General features: G+C 50.1%; 1 protein-coding gene across 1 annotated transcript in view; it reads left to right on the top strand.

The window, feature by feature from the left end:
* The window catches only part of LOC104470445 (MAM domain-containing glycosylphosphatidylinositol anchor protein 1-like), a gene marked incomplete at its 5' end in the record, with an annotated part of 48,392 nt that extends 24,040 nt beyond the window's left edge, over nucleotides 1-24,352 (top strand). The window contains 5 exons of the mRNA XM_010085373.1: nucleotides 4,616-4,768; nucleotides 6,119-6,253; nucleotides 21,649-21,779; nucleotides 22,547-22,655; nucleotides 23,953-24,352. Coding sequence (XP_010083675.1) covers nucleotides 4,616-4,768; nucleotides 6,119-6,253; nucleotides 21,649-21,779; nucleotides 22,547-22,655; nucleotides 23,953-24,044 — 620 coding nt within the window. The remainder of the gene's footprint in view (nucleotides 1-4,615; nucleotides 4,769-6,118; nucleotides 6,254-21,648; nucleotides 21,780-22,546; nucleotides 22,656-23,952) is intronic.
* Nucleotides 24,353-24,591: the final 239 nt, after the last annotated feature.

Below are 24,591 nucleotides of genomic sequence, written 5' to 3'. Positions count from 1 at the left end.
AGTGTGTCTTGCCCTTCCAGAGCAGCAACATTATTTTTCATATATCTGCAGTCTGGCTGTGTGTGGTGCTAAAATGTTTTGGGATCATGGACAAGTACGGTGGGTGGTGACCAGGACCAGATGCTGGTTGCTGTAGATTACCCTGGCTCATTGCTCACTGTCTTGTGCTGGTGTGTCCTATCCCTGGTAACGCCTCATCGTCCAGAGGAATCTGAGCTTGTTGCCCCAGTATGAACACATGGGAATGAGATGTAAGCCCAGTGTTTCGAGTTGCATTCCTCAAATCTGTGCCCATTCCTCAGGAATGTGTGTAACGCAAAGGTTAAAGAAGGTGACTGCCACTAATGCCTTGTATTGTGACAGCAAATAGAATTGTGTGGGCCGTCCTATCCCCTTGTCACAGATGGAGGTATTAAAGCAGATGGCAATCCAGTCTGACCCAACTAGTTACCGTATTGTGAAGCTTTCTCCTATTGCTGGTTACAAACGTTTTAGAAAATTACCGTGGAAGAGTCTATTAAAGGCTGTTTCTTACATCCCAGCATACTCTGAGGTCGCAATCCAGTTTTCATCGTCTTCATCTTCTGGGTGGGGAAACTGATCTCCAAGGAGAAAGTGATGGCCCGTGGGTCATGCAGCAGGTCTGCAATGGAGCTCAGGCTCGGAGCACAAGGGACCGTGCTCGAGCCAGTTTCAGTCATCAGACCACAGCTAAATGACAAAGGCAATTTTATTCAAGTGTGCTCCATCTGCTATTCACCCATAGTCCGCAGCTAGAATAGGATTATTATTTTCTGCATTCATCTGGCAGACAGAATTTCAGGGCCAGGGATGGCTTTCCCCTAAGGACCTGAAATGAAAACCTCCATTATGTTTCTCAAGAAGGCAAAGCAACAAGAAATGCTAATAGCCACAGCAGAGGGTCTCTCCCCTGGGAACGCAGGGAGGTGTCTGTAACCAGGAGCAAACATCTCCGCGCTTTGAGCTGCCACGGCTGCAAAGCCTGCCAGGGAAGTCTGCGTGGTGAAGACAGCGCTAACTCCAGCCTTTGAGGAACCAGCTCCCCTGCCACCTCCACCTCGCCTCTAACAATCCAGAGAACAACTTCTCTGTTCAATATTTAAACCCACTGTTTAATTTTTAAACAGGAAGCTTCCTTTGCCTACCCTCCGGCGTGCCGCTGATGTCCGTGCTGAGCCAGGATCCCGGGCGGATGGTGTGAGTCTGCAAGAAGGTTTGCTTCACACGGCCAAGGTCAACAGTGAGATCACAGCTGTGGCCTCTGAGACACAGCAGGTCGTTCAGAGGTTTTCTTTTTGGCTGGATCTGCCAGGTTGCTCCTGGTTGAGCCTTGCCGATAATCATGCAGAGGTGATGTGCTGGCCGTGTCCCAAACCACACTGAACCTATCGTAGTTATTCTGGGCACCTCCTCTTCTAGCTTGGAGAAACTCCAGAGTTTTGTCTTCCTGTGGCTTGTTTTAAACCAAAAAACCAGGAGTCAGAGCACTTGGGTTCTCTTTCCAGCTTTGGCACTGCCTGCTGTGACCTTAAACGTGTCTCTGTATGCTTTCATGCATCTGTTTCCCCACGTGTGATGCAGGAGGTATGTAGAAAGAGGCATGGCTCCCTCACAGAGGTGTTAAAAAGCCTTGTTCATTAGTTGTTGCCAAGTGCCGTGGGATGCCAGGCTGAGCAGAGGCGATGTGCTGTGGTTAGAAACTCCTGCGTGGCCGCTGATAAGCGTGATCGTGTCGTGGCATCTGCGGTGCATAGGACCCTTCCTCATTTTATGCTCTCTGCTAGAAGTGTTGCCTTCTGGAAGTATCTTCATCTGCGTGAGGGGAGAGAATGGAGTCAGGGCATTGAAAGAGCTCTCTTCAAGCTTTGGAGGCATCTTCTCTGGGCAGTCTCATCCCTTGGGTGTGTGGGGCTTCTCACAAATGGGGCACAGTAGTCCAGCAGCTGGAATGACCAGGCCTTGGGAATACTGTCCTTAGTCCTCTTGTCTTGCGCAGCTCCTCTGATCTCTACCTGAGCTTGGGCTTTCCCCTCCATCTGCCTCTCCTTTGGTTTCTGTGCCTCATCCTTTGGGGGTTTGCCCCCTCTCCATTGGTGGTCTGGCTGGCCTCTGTGTGACAGCTTTCAGCTCTTGCTTTCCACCTGATAGTCCCTGTTAGGGGAATTCTGTGCTGGAGGAAGATGTCCACCTTTCTCCTCTGAAGGTCCACATGCACAACAGGGTCAGAGGTGCCAACCATCCTTTTATTGCCAAGGGACAGTCACGGTGGATCCTGCTGTGTCGGGTAATGCCATTGTGAGAGAAAACTTCTGTCTTCTAACTACAGCTGCCAACCTCTGAGCTGGAGCCACTCAAGTGTTTGTCTTTGGTCTGATGGAGAGAAACGGCAGTGTGAGACCAACCCAGCACTATCAGAAAGCTTGTGGGCTCCAGCCCCTTCTCTGAGGACCAGCAAGGACCAGTACAGCCACCAACTCCCTCCTCTCAGTCCCAAGGGCTGGGAAGGACCCTTAGAAGATGCTTCCTCACCCTTTCCGCCCTCCATCTCCTCGTGCTGGGGATGGAAGGAGCCCCCCAGCCCACCCAATTGTCCTGCCTCAGACCCCACAGGCACCTGCCCTGTTGTCCGCTCCTCCCTCCTCCTTCAGCTCCAGCTGCCGTGTGGCCCCTGCGCTCTGCACTGCGGCGCAGCGGCTAATTTGGATGAGGATGCTAATTAGAAATGAGCGGATTGAACGGAAAGCACTTAGCCAGGGTTAATCACCAGTTAAGTGGCGAGCCCAGCCGAGCTCCCGATGGCTGTGCTCAGCTCGCAGGAGCGGCGTTTCCCACTGAGCTGACAGAAAACCCAGCTGCTCCGCTCTGTGAACCAAGCCCTTGGCTTGCAGCACGGTGCCCAACCTGTGATGGCCAGGACCTTTTTGCAGGCCATGGCAGAAGGCTGCCTCCTCTTTTCTCACTGCGTTGGTGGGATGCTGGTGGGAGCCAGGCAAGAAGGGGGAACAAGAGCGTGGAGAGCCCAGGAGGAGCTACAGGGTAGGAACCAGGAGGTGCAGCATCTCAGAGTCAAGATGCTGTCCATTTCATGGGCGGTCTCTCCTCTCTGGTTCAAGAAGGCAGATTTCTGGTGTGCGTGATAGGTGTGTGAAGCTCCTACCATCGCAACATACCATGTCTGGAGCTTTTGGATCTGGTATTGCAGAATCCCATCCCATCCTTGGCACCCAGCCCATAGGTTGCTGACCCTGCTCTGCCCTACATGTCCTGCCAGGGTCACCTATGGTAGGACAGAGAGCATCCTGCCGAGGAACCAGAGCAGACCACTGCTCAAGATACAGGAATGCAGGAGCCCTAGTAGGGACTTGGGCTTCTCTTCGTCTGGGCATGATAACAGGAACAGCGTGGGGGGTAAACCCCCCAAAGTTGAGTCCAGCGTGCCATGGATGAGGTTTCTAGCACATCCCAAACCCTTAGAAAGATCCTTGTTTTCCTTTCTGTCTGTGTTCTTTCCTGGCTTTTAAGGACTCTCAGTTTCATAGCACACCTCCCTGCTGTTATATAAAGGCGGTAGGTAAGGAGATCTGCACTTACTGTGTGTACACCACTTGCGAGGACCGAGATCCCACTCGCAGCGCGTTCTCCAGCTGTGGTTTCTGTCCAGGGACCTTTCAGAACACAAAGCAATTTTCACATCAGGTCTTCAACCTGTTTTCTCTTCTGCCTGTTTCCTCCATCCCTCTCCTACTACGCCAGCAGTGCAAAGCTGGTTCTTGGCCGTTGTTTTTGTGGCTCAGGAACTACCTTGTACCACAACAGTTACCATCTTCTGGTCAAGTCCAATTAGTTCCAATCTCTGCAAGTCCATGTTGGGTTATGTCCATGCACAAGATTTTTCACCCATCTTACAATACTGCTGTAGGGTGTGACTGTCTCGTGGTAGTAGTAAAACCAAGCCCTATTGCACGTGTGATTGATCCTACATAAAAATCTTTACCTACAGGACTTATTTTGTTAGGGGAGCCAGCATCAGCTGCAATATCAAGTGTGCCTTTTAGCTGGTATAAATTGGATGTACTCTAGCTAAATGACACATTTGTAGCCCTGAGCTGACCTCTTCTCCGCAGCTGATTTTTTTTCACGTGTGCTGTAGTTTAGTTTAATATATAGCCCAAAGGGGGGTCATCAGCTGGTGCTATTTCCTCTCTCCTGGGGAAATTATTCTGCCGTCAAGTTGTTCTGGTTTAAAAGCCCTTGTGGCCTGTTTGCCTTCAATATTCTTTACCCTCCTCTACGTTTGCCCCTTCAGACCTCCCAGCAGAATCTCCCTTTCTCTTTAGCTCTAACAGCTTTCTTTCATTTTGTCAGATCATCACCTCCGTCAACCTGGATTAACCCTTCTGTAATCACACTAATCACGCTTACATTCCTTTCCAGCCTTCTCCAGAGGTTGGGGGCTGCCCGTCTGTCCCCAGCTTGGCGCAGAGCCGCAGCGGTGGTGTAGCAGCTCTTGTGCAACTTGCTGCGAGCACCCCGGCAGCCTTGGGGAGGAGGTTTGAAAAGCCACAGCTCACCAAGCCCCTTCCCTTCCCCGCAGATAACACCTGCCGCTTTGAGGACGAGAAGATCTGTGGCTTCGTGCAAGACAAGATGGACAACTTTGACTGGACCCGGCAGAACGCCCTGACCCAGAACCCCAAGCGTACCGTCAACACCGGCCCCCCCACGGACATCAGCGGTACACCGGAGGGTAGGCACACGTCTGGGTTTCTTTTGGCTTGACGTCGGGAGTCCTGATTTCTTTTGGTTTGACGTCGGGAGTCCTGCAGCTCCGGGAGCTGGTGGAGCGCTGATCTGCTTTCCTCACAACACAGTTCTCCTCCACGCAGGGTGCAGGCAGTTAATTTGCATGTTACTGATTGGCATTGAACACACAATTAAAACGCCCATGGCTTTGTTTAAGGGAATAGCGTGAGCATTAGTTCTTGTTACCAGCTAATTGCCTGCTGCCTACTGCCCTCGTCCCATTTGATGCTTGTTTTGAAGTCAAAAAAGAATAAACAATTAGGAGAATGTCTCTTAACGCCTAAAAAAACAGCTCTGCTGGTTTTAGCCAGCTGTTTCTTCAAAGAAGGTCTCAAAGAAGCAAACAGAACTCCTTAGAACCAAGCAGGAGCATGAGAGTCCAGGCAGGAGCTGCCTGCGGGGTCCTCACCTCTAGCTGGAGGCAACCGGTGTTGCCATGTTAGCTGTGCATGGAGTACATAGAATCACAGAAGGGTTTGGGTTGGAAAGGACCTTAAAGACCATCGAGTTCCAACCCCCCTGCCGTGGGCAGGGACACCCTCCGCTAGACCAGGTTGCTTAAAGCGTCATCCTTGAGGATGCTCCCTTTTTAGCTGGATATTACCTTCCCCTTTCTCTAATGAGGAAAGTAAATTTGTATGCAAGCACAAATCTTTGAACTCAGAAAAAAAAAAAAAAAAAGGGAACAATCCAATGGCCAGCTAAGGAAATGGCTTTTCCCATTAATGTTCAGTATACCAGCCTGACCAAGCATTGAAAATGATGCCAACAAATTAAATAGCTAATCTGTTCCTCCCTGGGTTGTTACCAGCCGCTTTGTTATTGTTCTCTTTAGATAGCAATATTGTTTAAGCCAAACATACCGAATCCTCTCTCCCTCTGCTTGAGGCACAGAAATTAGGCTGGGTTGGTTTTGCCCTCCCCTTTCTGGTTTTCTCCTTACACCGTGCAGTCAGCTCTGGGGTTCCTCGTGCTGCAGGAGGAAGGCTCGTTTTGCACCCAGACAGATGTGCGTGTGCATGTTCAGGGATTCCTCTGCTGCCTGTGCTGACAGCGGCTCTGCTGATGCCCATCTCTCCTGCTCTCCCCGAAATACTGCAGAGACAGGGCAGGCAGCTGCGGACATCCTGCGAGTGTCTCTGGCTGGGATGGCAGCAGGTACAGAGCAGATGGGAAGAGCAAGACCGTGTCTCTCAGAGGAGGAGTGCTCTCCCAGCCTCCAGCATCCCATCGCTTGCAGGAAGGGAGATCCAGCGCACGCTGCCTTTCCCCACCTTGCCCTCTCATTCTGCAGGTTATTACATGTTCATCGAGGCATCCCGGCCCCGGGTGACGGGGGACAAAGCCCGGCTCATCAGCCCCCTCTACAACATCACTGCCAAGTATTACTGCGTCTCCTTCTACTACCACATGTATGGGAAGCACATCGGTGAGTACCCTCCGCAGAAGGGTGACCCCAGCCCAGTGCGGGTTGTCGGGGAAGACCTCCAGCCTCCACTCCCCTCTCTGTGCCAGTGACTCAGAAGGGTGGGAGTCCTCCCCCAGTGCTCAAAGCCCCAGGGTGGGCTGTTGCTTTCGGATACCTGTCCCCCAGCAGCGTCAGGGTTGGGAGGCTGTTACAGTCCATCCTCGGGGCAGTAGCTTGCAGTCAGCCATCACTCCATCCCTTCTGGCTTGCTCCTCCTCTAGCATCAGGCTCCCTACCCTCCACCAAAAAGAGCATCGTACCCACATGCACACATTCCCCCCTCTCACAGCCACCTTGCTCCAGGCAGCAGGATGTCAGACGGGAAGAGGAGACGGAGGTGAAGGGGCTTTGTGGGACCAGAGAGCTTGGTGGTGGCCGCGGCTCTTTTGGGGTGGGCAGTGTTCCCTCAGCTGTGCCGAGGGTCTGTCTGCTCTGCCTGGCTCCCTCCTCTCTAACCATAAGCCTACGAGTGCGGCAAGCATCCCAGAAGCACATGGCACACTAATGAGTTTCCAGATCCAGTCAAGGAGCAATTGCTAATTCGTCACCTCTTGATTATAATTTCATTAATTTGAATAATAGATGCACTCTTCCCACAGCACGCTGGGTTATTAATCACCTGCTGGACTGGAGCCTGACTGAAAAATCAGGGCCCGGGCAGGAATGTGTCCACCCTTCAATAAACAGGGTTAATTAACAACTCTCTGCTCGGCACCATTGATGTCGCTGGGAGGGAGCGTGCTCCTGAGCCTGGCCATCGCATCTCTGCGCGTGCGCCGCATGGCAGAGAGGTTCAGCTGCAATATCTGGCATCTCCTTTCAGCGGGCGTGAGGCTGAAATCCTGACCCCGGGGGTGCCAGTGTGTAAGGGCTGGACTCACAGAGCAGGTCTCCATCTCTGTCTTTGAGGACTCGTGTTTGCAGTCTGCACTCAGAGTCCGGACGGGTCGGAGGTGTTGGCACTCACCTCTGTTCCCCCTGCAGACGGGCTGCTCCGTGCTGTGGTTGCTCAGGCAGAGCACTATCAGTGTGGGTTCACACCAGGTTTTCGTGGACCTGCTGGTCTTGCTTAGCTGGCAGAGTCCAGCGTTAATGCTGGCTGGCAAAGCCCCTTGTTCCCCGCAGTTTTTCGTTGTGGTCAGTCGCCTTGGTGCCTAATTCCTGCACATCTCCTGGAGCCTTTGAAAGGGATCTCATCCTTCGTGATGGCGATGAAGGGTGGCCCAGATCGGGGCCAGACTGGGAGGAGAGCTCTGTTTTGTTCGACAGCTCTTGTGTGGCGGTCTGTCTGGAGATGGGGTGGACTAGACGTGCCAAGGGATCGATTCATTTCAGGTTTTTGGTTTTTTAGCACTTTAACTCTTTATTCATTTGCTCCACCCACAAATTGCCCAGAGCAAAAGACACAGTGACTCCCAAGAAAGCCACTGGGTGCCATTTTCTGTTCTTTGGTTTTAAGGCACCTTTTATGCCTGTTGATTTTTCCCTTCGTACTCAATGTCACTGCCCCTACCTGCTCCTCATTTCCCCCTCGTTCCACAAAGGGGCTGATAAATTTGTGCAAGGTGGATAGACTCTTTAATGCCATGTAATGATTTTCCAGGGTGGGTGCTGCTGAGCTGAGAGCAAATACATTATTTTGAAATTAGACTGAATAGATAGAGTCAAGGAATTAGAGGGAGAGAAATGAGGAAAAGTTTTTCTCTTGGCCTGTGGGATACATAGCAAACCCAAAATATGTCTGTCTGCACATTGAAATTCAGTACCGTGTACCTGCTCTCTACTCTGGAGTTCCTTTCAGGGCCAGACATGATACGGCTGTCCTCATCCCAGCGCACACACCAATGATAGAATCATAGAATGGTTTGGGTTGGAAGGGATCTTAAAGATCATCGAGTTCCAACCCCCTGCCATGGGCAGGGACACCTCCCACTAGCCCAGGTTTGGGACATGCTCTGTTTCACTAGCAGGACTAATGGCTCCATCTACATTTCTAATGCACGTTGGTTACTCCCTGGCTCGTTTTGCTTGTGCAGCAGTTGGGAAACCATGCCAGAAAGCTTTTTGTTTGGATAATGCCAGGCTTGATGCCTTTGGTGGCTGGAGTCCTCTCAGAGTCCCTTGGGGAGGTGGCAGCCTGCTTGAGGGCAAAGCAAGTCTCTTCAGCTCTTCTTCTTTTGCTCTGGTTGGAGGAGAGTGCCCCCTCTCAGATACAGGGCTCCTCACTAGGACTTCAGCTGTCAAACGGGGAGATAGACCCTGGCCTCCTACCTGCATCAGTATGTGACAATACGAAGGTAAAGATGGGGTGGTTCCAACCCTGGGCCATGCTTTGCTTCCCATACAGCCAGCTAGCCCTGATGCCTGCAGGCACAGCCCCAACCCCTGGCTCACCTAGTGCCAGCCCAGTCCTACCAAGGCAGATGCCAGCCCTGCTGAGCCAGCCAAAGCACTTAGCAAGAGCGTATCCGATTGCTCCTGTTGGCAGACAGAGCTACCAAGAGGACATCTCCCAGCCCAAAGCCTCTCCTAGCAGCTCCGGCTCCATCGCGGAGCAAACCAAAGCTCTGTCACTATGAAAAGAAGCCATGTAAAATCCCGACATTTATTTATTTTTTTAATAACCTTTTTATTACCTTTTCCCCCCTTCTACAGAACTTGAGAGCTGGTTTACTCTCACAATTTGACTATAAAATATCCATAGCCATCCAGGCAAATCTTCCCTGCGAGAGTGCCCAGACACTACTCGTTTATTATAGATATGACGAAAGAGAGAAACAGAATACAAATGGAGCGTTTGTAGCCATGGTATAAAATATTCAGTGCCTAGCAGAGCAGGGTGATGTTGAATAGCTCTCAGCTGATGGGAGTGCAGGGTGAAGGGGAGCTCCCTGGAGGCAATTCCTGTTCTTCTGGAGTTATTTGGTCATCGGTTTTCCTTCCTCCAGCCCCCTCCAGAGCAAGCATTTGCATTGCCCTACAATCCTGCCAGCCCAGACATAAAAATCAGGAGAAGAAATCCAGTTCCCACCAGGCCTTGAAGAATGAGGGCGTATTGCTTGCGGCAGGTGCAGATATATCAAATGAGGAATTGCTTGCTTTCTTCAGGAGGGGAAGCTAGCCGCAGCAGGCAGCGACCAGTCCCAAGTTGAAAAAGCCTCTTTGTCAAGGTGGCTTGGTGGGTCAGCATCGCAGCTGATCTCACATCCTTGCTTCAGCCATCAGATTCTTCTTCTCATCTCAGAGGCTGCCTGGGAGGGGGATGCTTTGAGGAGACAGCTTGGTGCTGTTTCATAGAATCGTAGAATCACAGAATGGTTTGCGTTGGAAAGGACCTTAAAGATCATCGAGTCCCCCATGGGCAGGGACACCTCCCACTAGCCCAGGTTGCTCAAAGCCTCATCCAGCCTGGCCTTGAACCCCTCCAGGGATGGGGCATCCACAGCTTCCCTGGGCAACCTGTTCCCCGATGGATGGCTCCCACCGCTGTCCCCTGCCACCTCTCTCGTGTCTCCTAACTCAGTGGGAGCCAGGTTATGATCTGCATGCCCACCTGCCCACTGCTGCATGTTCTTGAAGACCCTGCAGCGAAAGATGCCTTCATGGTCAGACCGCAGGAGGAAGGTTGCTCAGAGGGACAAGGAAATTCCAGCCACAGTGGATGTAGCTTTTTGTGTGGCTGTTGTGGTCCCCATGGTGCACAGTGATTGCTCACGCTGTAGCTCCCCGTCTTGTGAGCCAGTGACTGTGCTCATGGGGAAAATATTTGGGGCAAAGAGTTTCCTTGCTCACAGGGGTACCTATGTGCAAGCAGTGATGTGGGATGTACACAAGCAGCATTTTTTTAGCCTCCTGATTTGTGAGATAACTGGGAGACACTTTTCAAACTGTGTTTGCTGTGTTTTTAATAGTAGTAGTCACTTCACACAGGCTTGTGACGAGATATGACTCAGAAAGGGGAGGAGGCAAAGACCTGTCCTTGCCCTGGGGAACCTTCCGCGATGGGACTGTTCAGCTGCTTCCTGGAGTGAAAGGAGCAGGTCCTGGGCTTCAAGAGCTGGGCCTGATGGAATGCAGTGTTTGAAGACTCTGGTCTTGGCTTGAAATTTTTGTACTTGGAGCCTCCTTTCTGCACTAGCAGTGTCATGGGCTTACCTTGGCCAGTTCCTCCCCCAGAAGTCAGGGAACAGGCTTATCTTCTGGTTGTGTCCAGCATCTATGAAACTCATGGAGAGTTAAAGGTGCTGGTGTTCCAGCTCAGTGCTGGCATGGACCTCATCTGACCATCCCAGCTAAGTCTAGCCTAGGTATTATCAGGATGGGAGGCTTCCAATGAAATTGTAAACTACTGATTGCTCTCTACAGCTTCTTGAGGAGGGGAAGTGGAGAAGGAGGTGCTGAGCTCTCCTCCCTGGTATCCAGTGACAGGACACATGGGAATGGTTCAAAGCTGCATCAGGGGAGGATCAGACTCGATATTAGGAAACTTTTCTTTACTGAGAAGGTGGTCAGACACTGGAACAGGCTTCCTAGAGAGGTGGTCGAGGTGATCAGGCAGTTGGACTAGGTGATGGTTGTATGTCCCTTCCAATGGAACTATTATTCTAGTTCTTTTTCTTTTTATTTTCTATTCTATTCTATTCTATTCTGTTCTGTTCTGTTCTGTTCTGTTCTGTTCTAAGATACTGTGAGGAAGAGTGCTTGGGATTGATTGAGAGGGATTTTGGTTCTGAGTCACTTGAAACAATGAGACCTGCTCAGATCTCTTGCCACAGCATCCCATTTCAAGAAAGTCATGAGCAGTTTCCCGAAGGTAATTGGGTTGTAGGACAGGTCACGCTGGTGGTGTCACCACTGACGGCCTCCTGCTGGGTAGGAAACACAGATCTGGAAGGCCTGCCAAACTGAATTGCTTCTTTACTTTTTCAGCTCAGATAATGCAGAGAGTGTAAAGGTGTGTCTGAGAGGTCATGGTGGATGATCACACACAGGAGCCAGTGTCACCACAGATGCCATGTGGCTGCATCTTGTTTCTGATGTGTGACACCAGTCAGAGCTGTCAGGTCACACAGATTGATAGGTGCCAGCTATGTCAACGTGAAAGTAATTTGAACCATGGAGACATTCTTTTTGTAAGATTCAACATCTTAGCTCCCTCATTCCTCCCCAAAGCTTCTTTATGATCACAGCACCCTGCTACTGCACACAGTTAGGCAGGCGGCACCCTGAGGTAGCTGCGTTCTGTTGGGTATATAAAGTTTGCCTTATATACAAATGCATCATTCATGAAATCCATACCATTATCTCCAGTGCAATAACTCTACGTGGTAGAGATTACATCACTGGATTGATCCAGGGGAGGCTGATTTTCCTAATGTGTATGATTCACTTCCCTCTGGGCTCTTGAAAACAAGTTGCAGTTAGAGTTAAGTGAACAGTCTGTAATGAAAAAAATGTATTCATTTTTTTTAAAACTGTCTTTTTCCACTTATTCAGATGGGTTCTTGGCTTTACTCATTCCTCCATCAATAGCTGTGTATTTGACTAATGGTTTATGCAGACATCCAGCAGCTTCCTGTGGGCTCTGGTACAGACCCTTTGGATAGACTGTGATCTCTTCTGGTAGTATCTCCTTGGTTTTTTGGGAAGTTAGTCAAATACCATGATCATGAGCAAGGATTATAAATACCTGGCAAGATAGCCACATATTTGTAAAGTGTCATTCAAGCTCTGTAGGTTCAATACAGTGGCTCTGAACCAAAAGGTGTCCAAGTCATTGTTTTTCTAAAGACTTCAGTGAACTTTGGATTAGAGCCACGCATTTAAAGATTACTAAAACCAGATGGGACCAATACATCATCTAATCAAACTTCCTGCATAACCAAGGACAGAGAACTCTCTTCAGTGACTCTTGCTGGAGTCCAGTAAATACTACGTGTCTACACCCTCATTGGATGTTTATGTACAAGAAGCACCAACAGCAAGCTGGACTCAGCTTGTGGATGTGGGACTGAATCATCCCTAAGCCAAAGAGCTTGGCATGTAAAGCTGAAGAAGACATGGAAAGGAGGGAAAGGTGTTCAGATGTGGATTTGCTACACATCATTTTTATTCTATGAATAACATGTCTTCAAGTTGATGCAGGCATTCTGCTTCATACCTCGGATCTGGGTGCACTGATCCCCACCCTTCCTGGCCCCTCACTAAACGTGCACTGAATCGAGTTTCCACTGCAGATAGCCTCTGAAATGTTGCCTTCTTCTAAAGTCCTCTTCTTCTATCTTACCAGTCGTGATCTGACCACATTCCGGCTGCAGAATTTGTTGGGAAGGGGCACAGATTGCTGACCCCGATTCAGCTGGAGATGCCCTGAGTCCCCACAGATCTTCTTTGCTCCTGCTCACCTGATTGGAGTCCCTGTCGCTTGTCTGGTGGGAAGCTGCTGTGATCTCCCCTCCCTCCCTCCAGGCTCTCAGCAAAGCATCTTTCCATTCAGACGTGGCTCACGGCAGCAGCAGCAGCCTTGTGCAGAGTTGAGTAGCTGTAAGGATACACTGCAACGTGATCGTCTCCTGAGACATCAGGTGTTGCATCAATTATTCAGACCCTGAAATTGCTAAATACAAAACTTAACAGACACTTAAGAGGAAATGGGAGCTTTCAGTGCATATCCAACTACTTCTTTAGCACTCCCTGGTCACTCTTCTCTTCTCTCCGTGGGCCATTAACTGTTCCACCACTGCCATAATCGTACAAGTGGAGACTGAGGTTGGTCTTCCCAGGTGCACATCTGGAGACCTCTCTGGGTGCTCTGACAGGGTAAAGGCTGGGGGGGTCTAGAGCACACAATTGTCTTGCACTGCTTGAGCAACCATCCCAAGCTGTTCTGAACTTCAGTGAGACACAATTTTGTAACATGTATTGAAATGCTTCCCAGAAAATCAACAAGTGTCAGTCATCAGCATTACTTCAGGAGGGACTGCCTCTCCGAAAGATGGTTCTGCAGGGATGACAGGCACCCCAGCACCTGAACTGATGGAGTTTGCAGACCCAGGTTGGGACTCTCACTGTCTCAGCCAGTCCCCTGGAAGGTTCCTGGTGAAAGTACAGCCAGGCACAAAGTGGGAAAAGAGTCTCTTGCTATAATGCATCCTGCCTCAAAGCTGGGAACACAACCTCCGCTAACAGCCTTCCTGCAGCAAACCACTTCCCAGGCCTGAAACATTCACCTCTCACGTCTCATTGGGTCAAGCAGAGGAGGAGGCCAGAGAACAGATTTTGAGCGGTGTCTTCAGTTCAACGGGAAGGATATGTGATCTCAGCTGCTGCCTTGCTGGCTTCAGCATCGCACTAACCCAGCCCATCTGCTCCAAGCCCCACAGCCATGCAGCTGCCCTGTCCAGGACTGAGACCAGACATCGGGTGATGATGGGGAAATAGGTTGCTAATAAGGATAGAGAAGAGTCAGGGAAAGTCTTCCTTAGCATAAGTATATCTGCTTCTGCAAGGTTTTTGCCAGGAACTCTCGCCCATGCACCGCTTGTATTTTGGGGGCTCTAGGAGGCTCCTTCCTCTCTGGCTGAGGTCTTTGCAAAGCGTGCCCACAGAAGGGGAGCAGGCAGGCTCCCCCTCTCTGGTTGTTGTCCTCTTTTAAACCTGGCGGTGTCTGTGAAGCAGACTTCTGTTTCAGCTCATCTGAGAGAGCTGAGCACAGTGCGTGCTCTCATCCTGAGAGCTGAGCACATGAATTGCACAAAGCACCCAGCTGTCTCTGGTGGCAAAGATAAAGGGGTCTGTTATCAAAGCTGGGGGAAGAGACGGCATTTGCCTGGAGGCATCTGGGCATGTCACAAAACAGAGGGTGAAGAAGGAGCAAGCAGACCTGATGGCAGCTATGGTTCACTCCACTTCTGCAAAATTGGTGGGAAGAGTTGCCTACACGTGGTCTCCTCCTTCTTTCTGCGTTCCTCATACTCCCATTTTCCCCCAGGCTGGCCTCTCCTCCCTAAGGCAGTACCCAGCACTTCTGGGGACCACCATTTACAGCAACAGTAAGATGGAAGGAGCATCTTGGCTGCCTTCAGACAGCTTGGTTCCAGAAGACATCGGAGGGGAAGAAAGATGGGCTGCTGCAGCTCACTCCAGTGTGGAGTGGGGAGGGGTCTAGCAAGGCAGGATGGACCCCAGGGGGAATCTCCATCTCATGATGGAGCAGCACCATGCAGGAACAGGGCCCAGCAGCACGTTCAGGGCTGCTCGAGGGCAAGGAGACCAGCAAGGCAGCTCAAACACCAGCCTGGTCGGTAAACAACCAGGGGGGGACACATTAAAGTCCTTCTCATCACTGATCCTGGGATTACCAGGTGCTTCCCAGTCCCACTGATGTTGGTCAGTGACAGTCTTTCTGGGGAAGTGTTTGTCTGAGCTGGGGCTGGGAGGAGCGAGCCCTGCAGAGGCTGCCTGGTCCCCGTGGGCTGAGTGCACGCTCTCCCTGCCGCACTTGGTGAGTGTCGTGGTTTGACCCTGGCTGGCGGCTAAAGACCATGCAGCCGCTCGCTCACCCTCCCCACTCCTGAGGACGGGGGAGAGAATTGAAGGGGTAAAGGGAAAAGAGACTAGTGGTTTGAGATAAGAACAATTTAATAACTACAATAATATTGAAAATAATAATGCTAATAATAATAGTAGTATATACAAATATACAAATAAGTGATACAAGGTGCAAATGTGCACCACCCCATGACCAAGGCTCAGCCTCTTCCTGGCTAACGATCTCAGAGCAGGGAGAGTCCCCAGACTGCAATCCCATAAAAGAGATAAGAGCCCAAGCATCTTGAAAGACTGAGAGCCACCAAAGGGAGAGGAGACCCCCCAGAGAGAGAAGAAGATGGCCCAGAGAGGGGCATGAGCCAGAGAGAAAGAGAGAACACTTCTGGACAGATCCTCATCTATATTCTGAGCATGATGGGCATGATATGGAATAGACCATTGGCCAATTGGGTCTCAATCCTAAACCTAAGGTAAAATCCTAGGCTAGTAATTGGGGCTGTGCTCCCTCCCAGCTTCTCCTGCCCCTGCAGACACTGACACAGCAGAGAATCTGAAAAGTCCTTGACTGTCCTGGCAGCAGCTATAAACATCAGTGTGTGATCAGCCGCCTTCTCAGCACAAATCCGAAACCAGGGCAGTGAGTGAAGGGGGGACATTCTGGAGAGAGTCGGGCATCCCATCTCTCCTGTAGAGAAGGACATAGTCTGTCCACCTTGTCCCCTGCAAAATATTTAAGTACAGGAAAGGGATGCAATTAAGCGGGATGGTATCATGAATCACACGTGAAGTTGGCGAAAAGCTTGAGGACTCCCGATTCTTGTCTTTTAAATGCCAGATTCTGTACCCTCCCTCTACTCTGTTCTGGCTGCACATTGGATGGGCCTTTGTTCTTCTGAGATAGCATTAATTTAATGTTGTGGAGATTGTTTTTCTCCCTTTTTTGAATTCCTTAAACCACATTCTGCTGTCCATGCGCAGCAAGCCTGTTACTGGTCGCAAACAACCTCTGAGGGAATTTTCCATGAAAAGGGGTGGCAGGATTTTGTTCCATACGCGCAGCATCAAAGATGGAAATTCTTGTATTGTTCATCGTTCTATGCCAACACTTTCTCTAATTAGACTGTGGATTAAATGAGCAAAGGAGCTCAAGCATAGCTCCGTTGCAAGTCTGCTCCTACCATATCACCATCTGCTCTCCATGTACACAGACAGGTGGGGATGTGCTGGAGAGAAGGAGCTGGAGCCGTAGTTTGCCTGCCTTGCTTCCGCTAGCACTCACACTCTTCATCACAAGGCAGACATGACCATACCATTGCATTTACCCCCTGCATGTCCCCGGTCCCCCCAGCCCCAGTGTGTACACCGCAGGGGTCCAGCCGTGGGTCCACTTTGCCTCTTTACCAGCACAGTGTTGTTGCTTCTTTGCTGGTCCATTCCTTCCATCCCCAAATTCATCTGCATGCCAGACAGGTCAGATAGTGATGGATCATAGATCAATCTGTGCAATTGGCTTTGCCGTGTCAGGGGATATTGCTTCAAGCCCATCCTCATTTGATGGTGGTTTAGGAGGTCAGGGGTGGAAATGTGTTTGTTTCTCTGATTTTTTAAATCCACAGTAAAATCCAAAGAAAATTCCCTGTAGACAGATATAAGTAATTTTCACAGGTTTGCTGTAGGGGAAACATTGCCCATCAAAACTTACCATATTGCTGTTTATATCCCCAGAAAGTCCCAGCCACAGCAGGGAAGGGGAGGCTTTGATTCCCCTGATCCCTTTCACTATTGCCTCCGTGCTGTAATGAAGCAGAAGGAGAGGGTCCCCTAGCAATTAGCCAGGCGGTGGCACAGCACCGAACATGCTCAGCGCCTCTCTAAAGCCGATGGGGATGCCTCGTGAGTAGAGGCGGGATAGCAGTGCTTTCCAAACTCTGACCAAGACTCTGTTTTCTCACTCCTGATGACCTCTCTGAACCCTCCTGCTCTGAAGCAGCGGCTGCAGGGAGGTGTCTGTGCAGTGACCCTATGACTGGGCACAGGCTGGGCTCAGTTAAGGACAGGTAGAGATAAAGTTCTCTGTAATCAGGAGTGGAAAGGAGCCGAGAGGCTTTAATTGTCTTACTCCACATATATTAATGTATGAAGCATCGTTAGAGACTGTGAAAGAGTAAATACATCCTATCATGGCACAAAGACAACTCACATTCCTAGAAATTATGAGTCAGTACAAGCTGATATTATTTCTCCATCTCTATCTATGCTACAATTATTTTTCCGCCCTCTGCTTCCTAGCTCAGACTTCCCCCCACAGCACTGTAACTGAGAACACCAGCCTGACACCACCTGCTATTCATTAACATCCATCTAAATGAGAGAGGGAGAGAGACCTGTGTTTGTTGCGGGGATAATGGACAGGAAGAGATTCTTTCTGGAGGCTGTCATTTGCTCCTGGGATTTGCCTGCACTGAGCATTGGGCTTTTCGTTTGTGACCAGTGGTGTTACACTAAACCACGCTTAAGGAAGCGCTCAGAGCCCCTGTTGGAAAGGTAAGAGCTCTTTTCTCCCTGGCCTGGTTTTAGCCCTTAGATTGGGTCTGCAAGTGACTGCCAGGCTGTGCAAGGTCTGAGTCCTCTCCACACCATGTATCTCTTTCCATCCACTGGACATCTCTTGACATGAATCAGCTTCTTCTTATTTCAGTCTGTGTTGCCCGCAGTTAAAATGCCGAGGGAATTTCCACGGGAGCTTTCAGCCCTGGATTCCCAGTTGGGTACCAAACCTAAACTGGGGCTGTAGCTCCAGCATTTCTCATGGATAGCTGAGAAATCCACAGCTCCTGGCTGTGGATCCCGACAGCCGCCCGCCCTACCCATCCCACGGAGCTCTGCTGCGCTTGGCACAGCATCCCGTCTCGCAGCGTGCGGCATCCTCCTCCTTTTGCTTCCCATCCGCTCCAGCTGCCTGCCTTCCATCTGAGCTGCTAAGCTGAGCTGTGCCTCAGCCTTCCCCCACCCCATCACCCCACATCAACCCCCCTCCAGAGCAGAGAGCTCCTGAGGAGGAAAGCTTTGCCTTCTCTGCCATCCCACATGGACTGTGTCCGTGGCCCTGCCGTTACGGACCCTGCCTCCCTCCCAGCACTGCCTGCGCTGGCTCTCCTGGTTCTACAGTGCTCTTCAACGTGACGGTGAAGTCCCCATCCCATGGAAACTGAGAAAAAGACCTTTTCTTGTTGCGAGAAGGTAACATTTAAAGGCATCCCTTGGGCTGCTCTATCTGGCAGCCCAGCTGGTGCTCTTTTGTGTGAGTGCCACTCTTTTGAAATGCCAGCTCTGGTCTTAAAGGCAGCCAGCAGAAGGTACGGCTCGCTCTCCCTGTAATTGATTCCTCATCACTCGCTGCTGGCCTTTATTCTCCCTTTTGATTGGGAAGAAAGAATAATATAGATTACAAGACAAATGTGAAGATTGCCTTGTATGGGGAGAGGTAACAACAGGATTGCTGGTGTCCTGGGATTTCCTTTGTGTGTGGCTGTCTCTGGTCAGCTGGAGAGATTTCGCAGCAGATAGATGGTCTGTCGCTGTGTGTGCCTCGCCAGCAGGTGCCCTTCGGAAATGCCAGACACATCTGAGGGGGGAGTTGGGGAAGGGGCGATGACCATGGAAATAGGTAACAAAACTGGCCAGCTGGATTTGGACTCTGGTACAGGAAACTGGGCATGATTGTAGGAGAAAACCAGGCAAAAGGGGTGGCTGCAACAGCTGGCGCTGGAGAACATCTCGGATGGGCCTTTCACATCTCCAGTGATGGTCGGAGAACAGGTCCTGCTTTCGTTCTTCAGTTTGTGACCACTGGAAAGGCAGGATAGCTCAGGCACTTCTGTTCCATAGTGTATTCCTCCTCAGGTCTCATAAAATATTTGCTATGTTTCTGAGTTCCCCTCTAAGTGAGTGAGTGTTATCCTTCTTGATTGTGATCATCATATCATGTCAGATACATGGAGATCTAGTCTGTGCTCTAGGAAGAGCACCTTACAAGCATCGGGTGGCTGGTTTGGTCTGAATTTGTGTGACATGCTGGAAGGTACACAGGGAGTGAAGATGGTTAATAAGGCTTGAGATGGGTATGGCTAGATTGCATGGAGGTGGGTGTGTGCAGGGGTGAATTCACCAGAGGTCAGGAGCTATGGATGTCAATATCTCCCATTTGAGCCCAAGACTTAGTCAATGGCTTTTCATAACTGTAAGTGGCGTCCTGGAACAACGCTTGTTTTTAGGGCAGTGGGATGAACGCAAAGCTTCCCCTTGGACAACACAAAGCCCTGCAGCACTTGTTCCATCACAGTTGGCTTTCAGGGACAGACTAAAATATGAAGATAAAGAAGCTCTGAGCGCTTGGAAAGATGACCTGTAGCTTTCTGTTAGTCCAGGACTGCAATGTTTCATGGCTCTGCCTGGAGCTCAGAGATGAAGGTTCATTTCCATGTACCTCCATCACAGGCTACATGCTTTTAAACTTGACTGGCAACCTGTGACAGACTGACCCGTGGTAGAAGGTCATAAAGTAGAAGACCTGCACAATCTTTACACATCCACAACACTGTGGACCCAGTTCGGATGGGGTAGAGGCTTCATCCCTGTTTAGTTTGAAGTCCTGGAGTCTCTGCCATGCTTCCCACAAGCACAGTCCCAGTGACAGCATTACTGGGAAAGGGAGGTGGTGTGGTTCTTTCCCAGCTTCAAGGAGGCAGGGAGACTTAGCAGGGACTGCAGGTAGGGCTATGAGATCTGACTCCCCTTCACAACTCTGATTGATGTGTCAGACAGCCATGAGCATGCTGCTCATCTGGTTTGACCTTCAGTTGTCCATGTGTAGACAGGGCTGGTGAAACGCTGCATGTTGTGGGCAGATAAGGGAGCTTCCTTTCCAATTGCAAACCATTTGAAGAATGCCTGCTCGCATTCAGTATTGTTCTGCTAGGGAATTCAGACACCAAAAAGGTTGAAACATTTTTCCTGACACTGCAAGGACATGGAGCTGTCAGCCAGGATATGCTCAGGCTTGGATTGGGTTTGGGCCAGGCATTCACAGCCAGCGCTTTGGGGGCACTAATTCGCATTCCAGGTGCTTCTCTGGATCCCTTTCTGTCTCACCTTCACTTTTTTCCTGGGGCATCAAAGTTCATTTGCTGCTTGATTTATCCCAGTGCTGGCTGCTCAGCCAGGCTCTTGCACAGCAGATCCTAACTGCAAGTCCCCAAATGAGGGTAGAATAGGCAGTGGTTGTTCTTAATCCTTGCTTGCTAGCAGCTTCATGTTAATTCTTCATTCACTCACTGGCTCTGGCGTCTGGAATGAGCTGCTCTGAACACTCTCCTGTTGACACTGATCTCTGGGGTTACGGAGTTCCTGCATGGGCCATCAGTTTGGCCAAGGGCCTCCGTGGGGACTAGGTATCCTTCCTAGAGAGACTTTCCCCCGTAGGAAGCTCATGAGAGCAGGGAGGACACCAAGAAACCAGCAGCTCAAAGCTGGTTTTGCCTGCGGCTCTGTCATGACTTCTCTCATCCTTGGCACCGTGTTTCCAGGAGAGAGATCCCAGTCTGTCATGACTTCTCTCATCCTTGGCACCCTGTTTCCAGTAGGGAGATCCCACTTCCTTACCTCTGTCTCCCCAGGGTTTTGCAGTGCCAGCTGGTCTCAAGAGAGAGAGAGAAAAATAAGTTAGTTCACTCTTTGTCTTGGGTTGTGGTGTGCATCTCAAACTGGGTACCAGCGAAGGAGGGAATTGGATACACTCTGCCTGTCCCGTCAGGCTTTCATCCAGTTTTCTCAGCTAGCCGTAGTGCTAATGCTTCTGAATATTTCCAGGCAATAACATAGAATCATAAATGCTTCTGAATATTTCCAGGCAATAACACAGAATTATAGACATGGGTTAGTGGGTTGGGTGGTGTTGGGCTGACGGTTGGACTTGATGATCCTTGAGGGCCTTTCCAACCTTAATGATTCTATGATTCTGTGATTTCATCATCTTTATTCTGCATCTCTGAACTCCCTGGGAGATATCATCTCTCACTTTCTGGCAGCCAGCCACTTGACAGGGGTATTTCCACTGTGTCCTTCACACAGTGCCCCCAAGGTTGATGTGCCAAGAATTAAGAGTTTCAGGGGATCGTATAGGAGGGAGGATACATAGGAAAGGCTTTTCCCTGTTTTTTCCTCTGACCTCTCACTGCTGCCCTTCAGAAGGGTATACCCGGGGGGGAACACCAGGTATCAAGTGCAGACAGACTATGGGCATATAAGTAAGCGTTATTATTGCCTCTCTGCTCTCACGTGTAATATATCTCTCTACAGAGACCAGAAACACTGATGAGCAACAGCATGACTACGAGTTGTGATTGATTTTTTTGGTTCACCAGCTGAATTGGGGGGGGGAAGTGTTTCAGGTCAACCCCGAGTGAAAGTTTAAGGAAGACAAATTGAGGTGGTTTCATTTGTGGGTGGAGGGTGGGGGTTACGTCAGGTGTTAGTGGTGAACAAGGAGAGGCAAATGTGTCCTGGGCTCCCCAGTTCAGGTGGGATGTAGAGAAACTGGAGTGGGTCCAAGGGAGGGGCATCAGGATGGCCAAGGGCCAGGAGCAGAAGTCCTGGGGAAGAGAAGTTGAGGGAGCTGGACTTACTCAGTCTGGCAAAGAGGAGGCTGCTATCAGCCCTTGGTCTCCAACTGTTTGAAGGACAATTTCCAAGATAAAGCCAAAATCTTAGCACTAGTATTAGACAATAGGGAACTTTCTCTCTTACAGGCTCCTTGAATCTGTTAGTTCGTGTGCGGAACAAGCGAGCCATCGACACCCAGGTGTGGTCGCTCAGTGGGAACCGGGGGAACATGTGGCAGCAAGCACACGTGCCCATCAACCCACCCGGACCCTTCCAGGTAAGTCAGGTCCACAGCCAAGGAGCCACCTGCCACCTGTCTTGTCCGTGTGCCACGGGCTGTAGGACACTTCCCAGCAGACATGGCACAGGCGCTGGGAGGACACTGGGAGCTCTCCACTCCCAGAGTCACTGGGGCAAGGGAAGAGTTTGGGGGATGCACAGAAATCAAATCCACTTCTCTCTAAAGCCACCCTACTTTGTTACATGCAAGCATCCCTTTGGCACTATACATTTTCTAGGACTCGGCACCTCTGTACCAGCTTATGGAGTCGTCTGTGCATACCTGGGAAGTGGGCTGCTTTGTTACTGGATGTTTTCTTGCTGATGGTTTTGCCCACGTGCTGCTTTGCTGTTGTAGGTTTGTTTAGGAGAGCTGGGTCTGTGCAGGCTGGGAAGTCATGGCACTGTGGCAAAGCACCCAGCGTGATTTTGAGTCCTTTAAAATAATAAATAAGAATGTCGTTACTCTTGGGAGCCCTGTTCAGTACTGGTTGGTTTGTTAGTGCAGCACACTTAGTAAAACAGAGCTCTGCACGCTCATTTATTGCTCTACAGATGCTCAGCACACAGAGGTTTGTCCCACAAGTGGTGGGGTCCAGCTCTCCAGATCCTATCAGTACTGGAGAAACAGGGAGGAATCATTCCCTTGGGGACCCAATAAGATCTGGTCTGTGCCCTGCTCACCTCTGCAGAGCCTGGCACTGTGGGAAGGGTCCTTCACAACCACAGCCTCAGGCTGGGCTCTGTCCCATGCTCTGCTTGCAGATCATCTTTGAAGGTGTCCGGGGCACGAGCTACGAGGGGGACATTGCCATTGACGACGTCACTCTGAAAAAGGGGGACTGTCCAAGGAAGCCAATTGGACCGAATAAGGGTGAGAGTGTGCGTGCCTCAGAGGAAAACAAGTCTGTGTGAGCGATGTGCAGCTAATTTCAAAGCCTGTTGATGTGTTGGTGGAACTCAACAAGATGGTTGACTCCATCAGCAGAGGGGCTGTCAGACTCTTGAACCTGTTCTTTACAGTTGTGAGTTAGCAAGAGCTCAGAGGAAGAACCAGATCCCAGCCACCAGCATGCTGAAGTCTGCACCAGTATGTTGGGTTGAGGGTGTCATCCCCCAGCAGCTAAAGGCTTCTGCAGTATCTCATTTCCTGGAAACGCTAGGTATGGCAGCTTTGGAAAGGGAAAGACCTTCTGCAGGCTCTAATGGCCTCTGCAGCATTAACTCAGTTCTTCTCCAGGAAAAAAAAAAAAAAAATCTGCCTTTTGGGGCCTGGAGCCAGGGAGGGGTGGGCTTCTTCCCATTGCCCTCTGAGCAGAGAGGGCACAGCCAGGCAGGGTGCTGCACATGCAGGATGGGAGCAAGCTACCTGAGCTGTATATCACCTCCCTCCCCATCCTGACAGTGAGAGCTTGAGCTAAATCCCACCAATGCCTTTCCAGTCCATCCACATCATCCTGATGCCAGCATTGATGAAATGGAGACAATCCCACTCTCCCTGAGGTTGCACCGTAGGTTGAAGCCATAGCAAGGTGCATAAGCAGTATGTGAGCATTAGTCCTTAGGTGGGCATCACTGGTGTGCCTCGTGCCTTCGTCCTGTCTGTGCCCTTGATAACGTGCCTCGGGTGGGCAGGAGAGCAGATGTTCAGAGATGCAAACCAGAGCCAGACAGGCACTTGTGAGCAAGATTCAATTTGTTTTATTGACTTTTGAAGGAAAAAAACCTTGTTGAGGAAGAGCCGCTTTCAGCAATTTTCTTAACTCCAAAGGTGAAAGGGGAAACAAAATATTTTAAAAGTCAGAACACCCTAAAAATTTCCAAAATTTCAGGTGCAATTAGTCTGTTTCAGCCTAGGATGGCCAAGCTGTAGCCAAAACACAAGCAGAATCTTTTGTTTGACTCAGATTGAATCTTCTGTAGAAGAAAGGAGGATTGGATTGCAAAAGTAACTAAGATTCAACCTTTTCTCCCAAGTTGGAAAATAAATAATTTTGGGAAGCCTTGAGGAATGTCCAGGGAAGGCTTGAAAGATCTTCCAACAGATCCAGGAGGTGCCTCGAGGTTTGGGGGTGGGGAGGAGAGGCTGCGACACTGATGTGTGCTAACTTGTTTGATGAGCTTTGGATCCATCCCATCACTAATTCTTTTTCTCTCTTCTCGGCTGGCAGCGGTTGCTCTTCCAGGAAGCGGTGTCCCAGCCCTGCACAGCCCTTATCTTTGTGGCCCATTGACTTTCTTCCTTTATGTGCTGCTCAGATGATGGCAAGCGAGCGCTCCTGTCTTCGGACCAAGACATCCCTGCTCCTTTCCTACTCGGCCACCTCTGCTCCTCTTCCTCCCTTCCTCACTGGCACACCAAAGTGTCCATATGTTACCAAAGACTGACAGGCATGACCACGCAAAGGGATCTGGTTCAGAACTGGAGCACTCCTTGACAAAGTCATAATGTCTAGAACAAAATTTAAAAATAAAGACAAAATTTTTTTTAAAAGACGTGCACGAGAGAGAGAGAGGGGAAGGAAGGAAAGAAACAGAAACACACAGAAACGAAATGATGAAAGACAAAAATAAGAATGAAGAAATGTGAAGAGCAGATGAAGGAGGAAAAAAACCACACCCATATTTCCTTGGGAATGTCAGACAGGGCTTCCTCAGGGAAGTGGGAACTTGTTTTAAACAAACAAACAAAAATATATTAAAGCACAAATTTCTACCAGAACAGTTACCTTCTTTACTGCAGAGCCCACAGCTTAGTCAATGCTATACCGCAGTACTCCCCTTGTCTCCCCGTGCTTCCCCGCTGGCTG

The sequence above is a fragment of the Pterocles gutturalis genome, unplaced genomic scaffold (genome assembly GCF_000699245.1).
Source record: "Pterocles gutturalis isolate BGI_N339 unplaced genomic scaffold, ASM69924v1 scaffold595, whole genome shotgun sequence".
Lineage (NCBI taxonomy): Eukaryota > Metazoa > Chordata > Aves > Pterocliformes > Pteroclidae > Pterocles > Pterocles gutturalis.
This window is presented reverse-complemented; position numbering and strand designations above follow the sequence as displayed.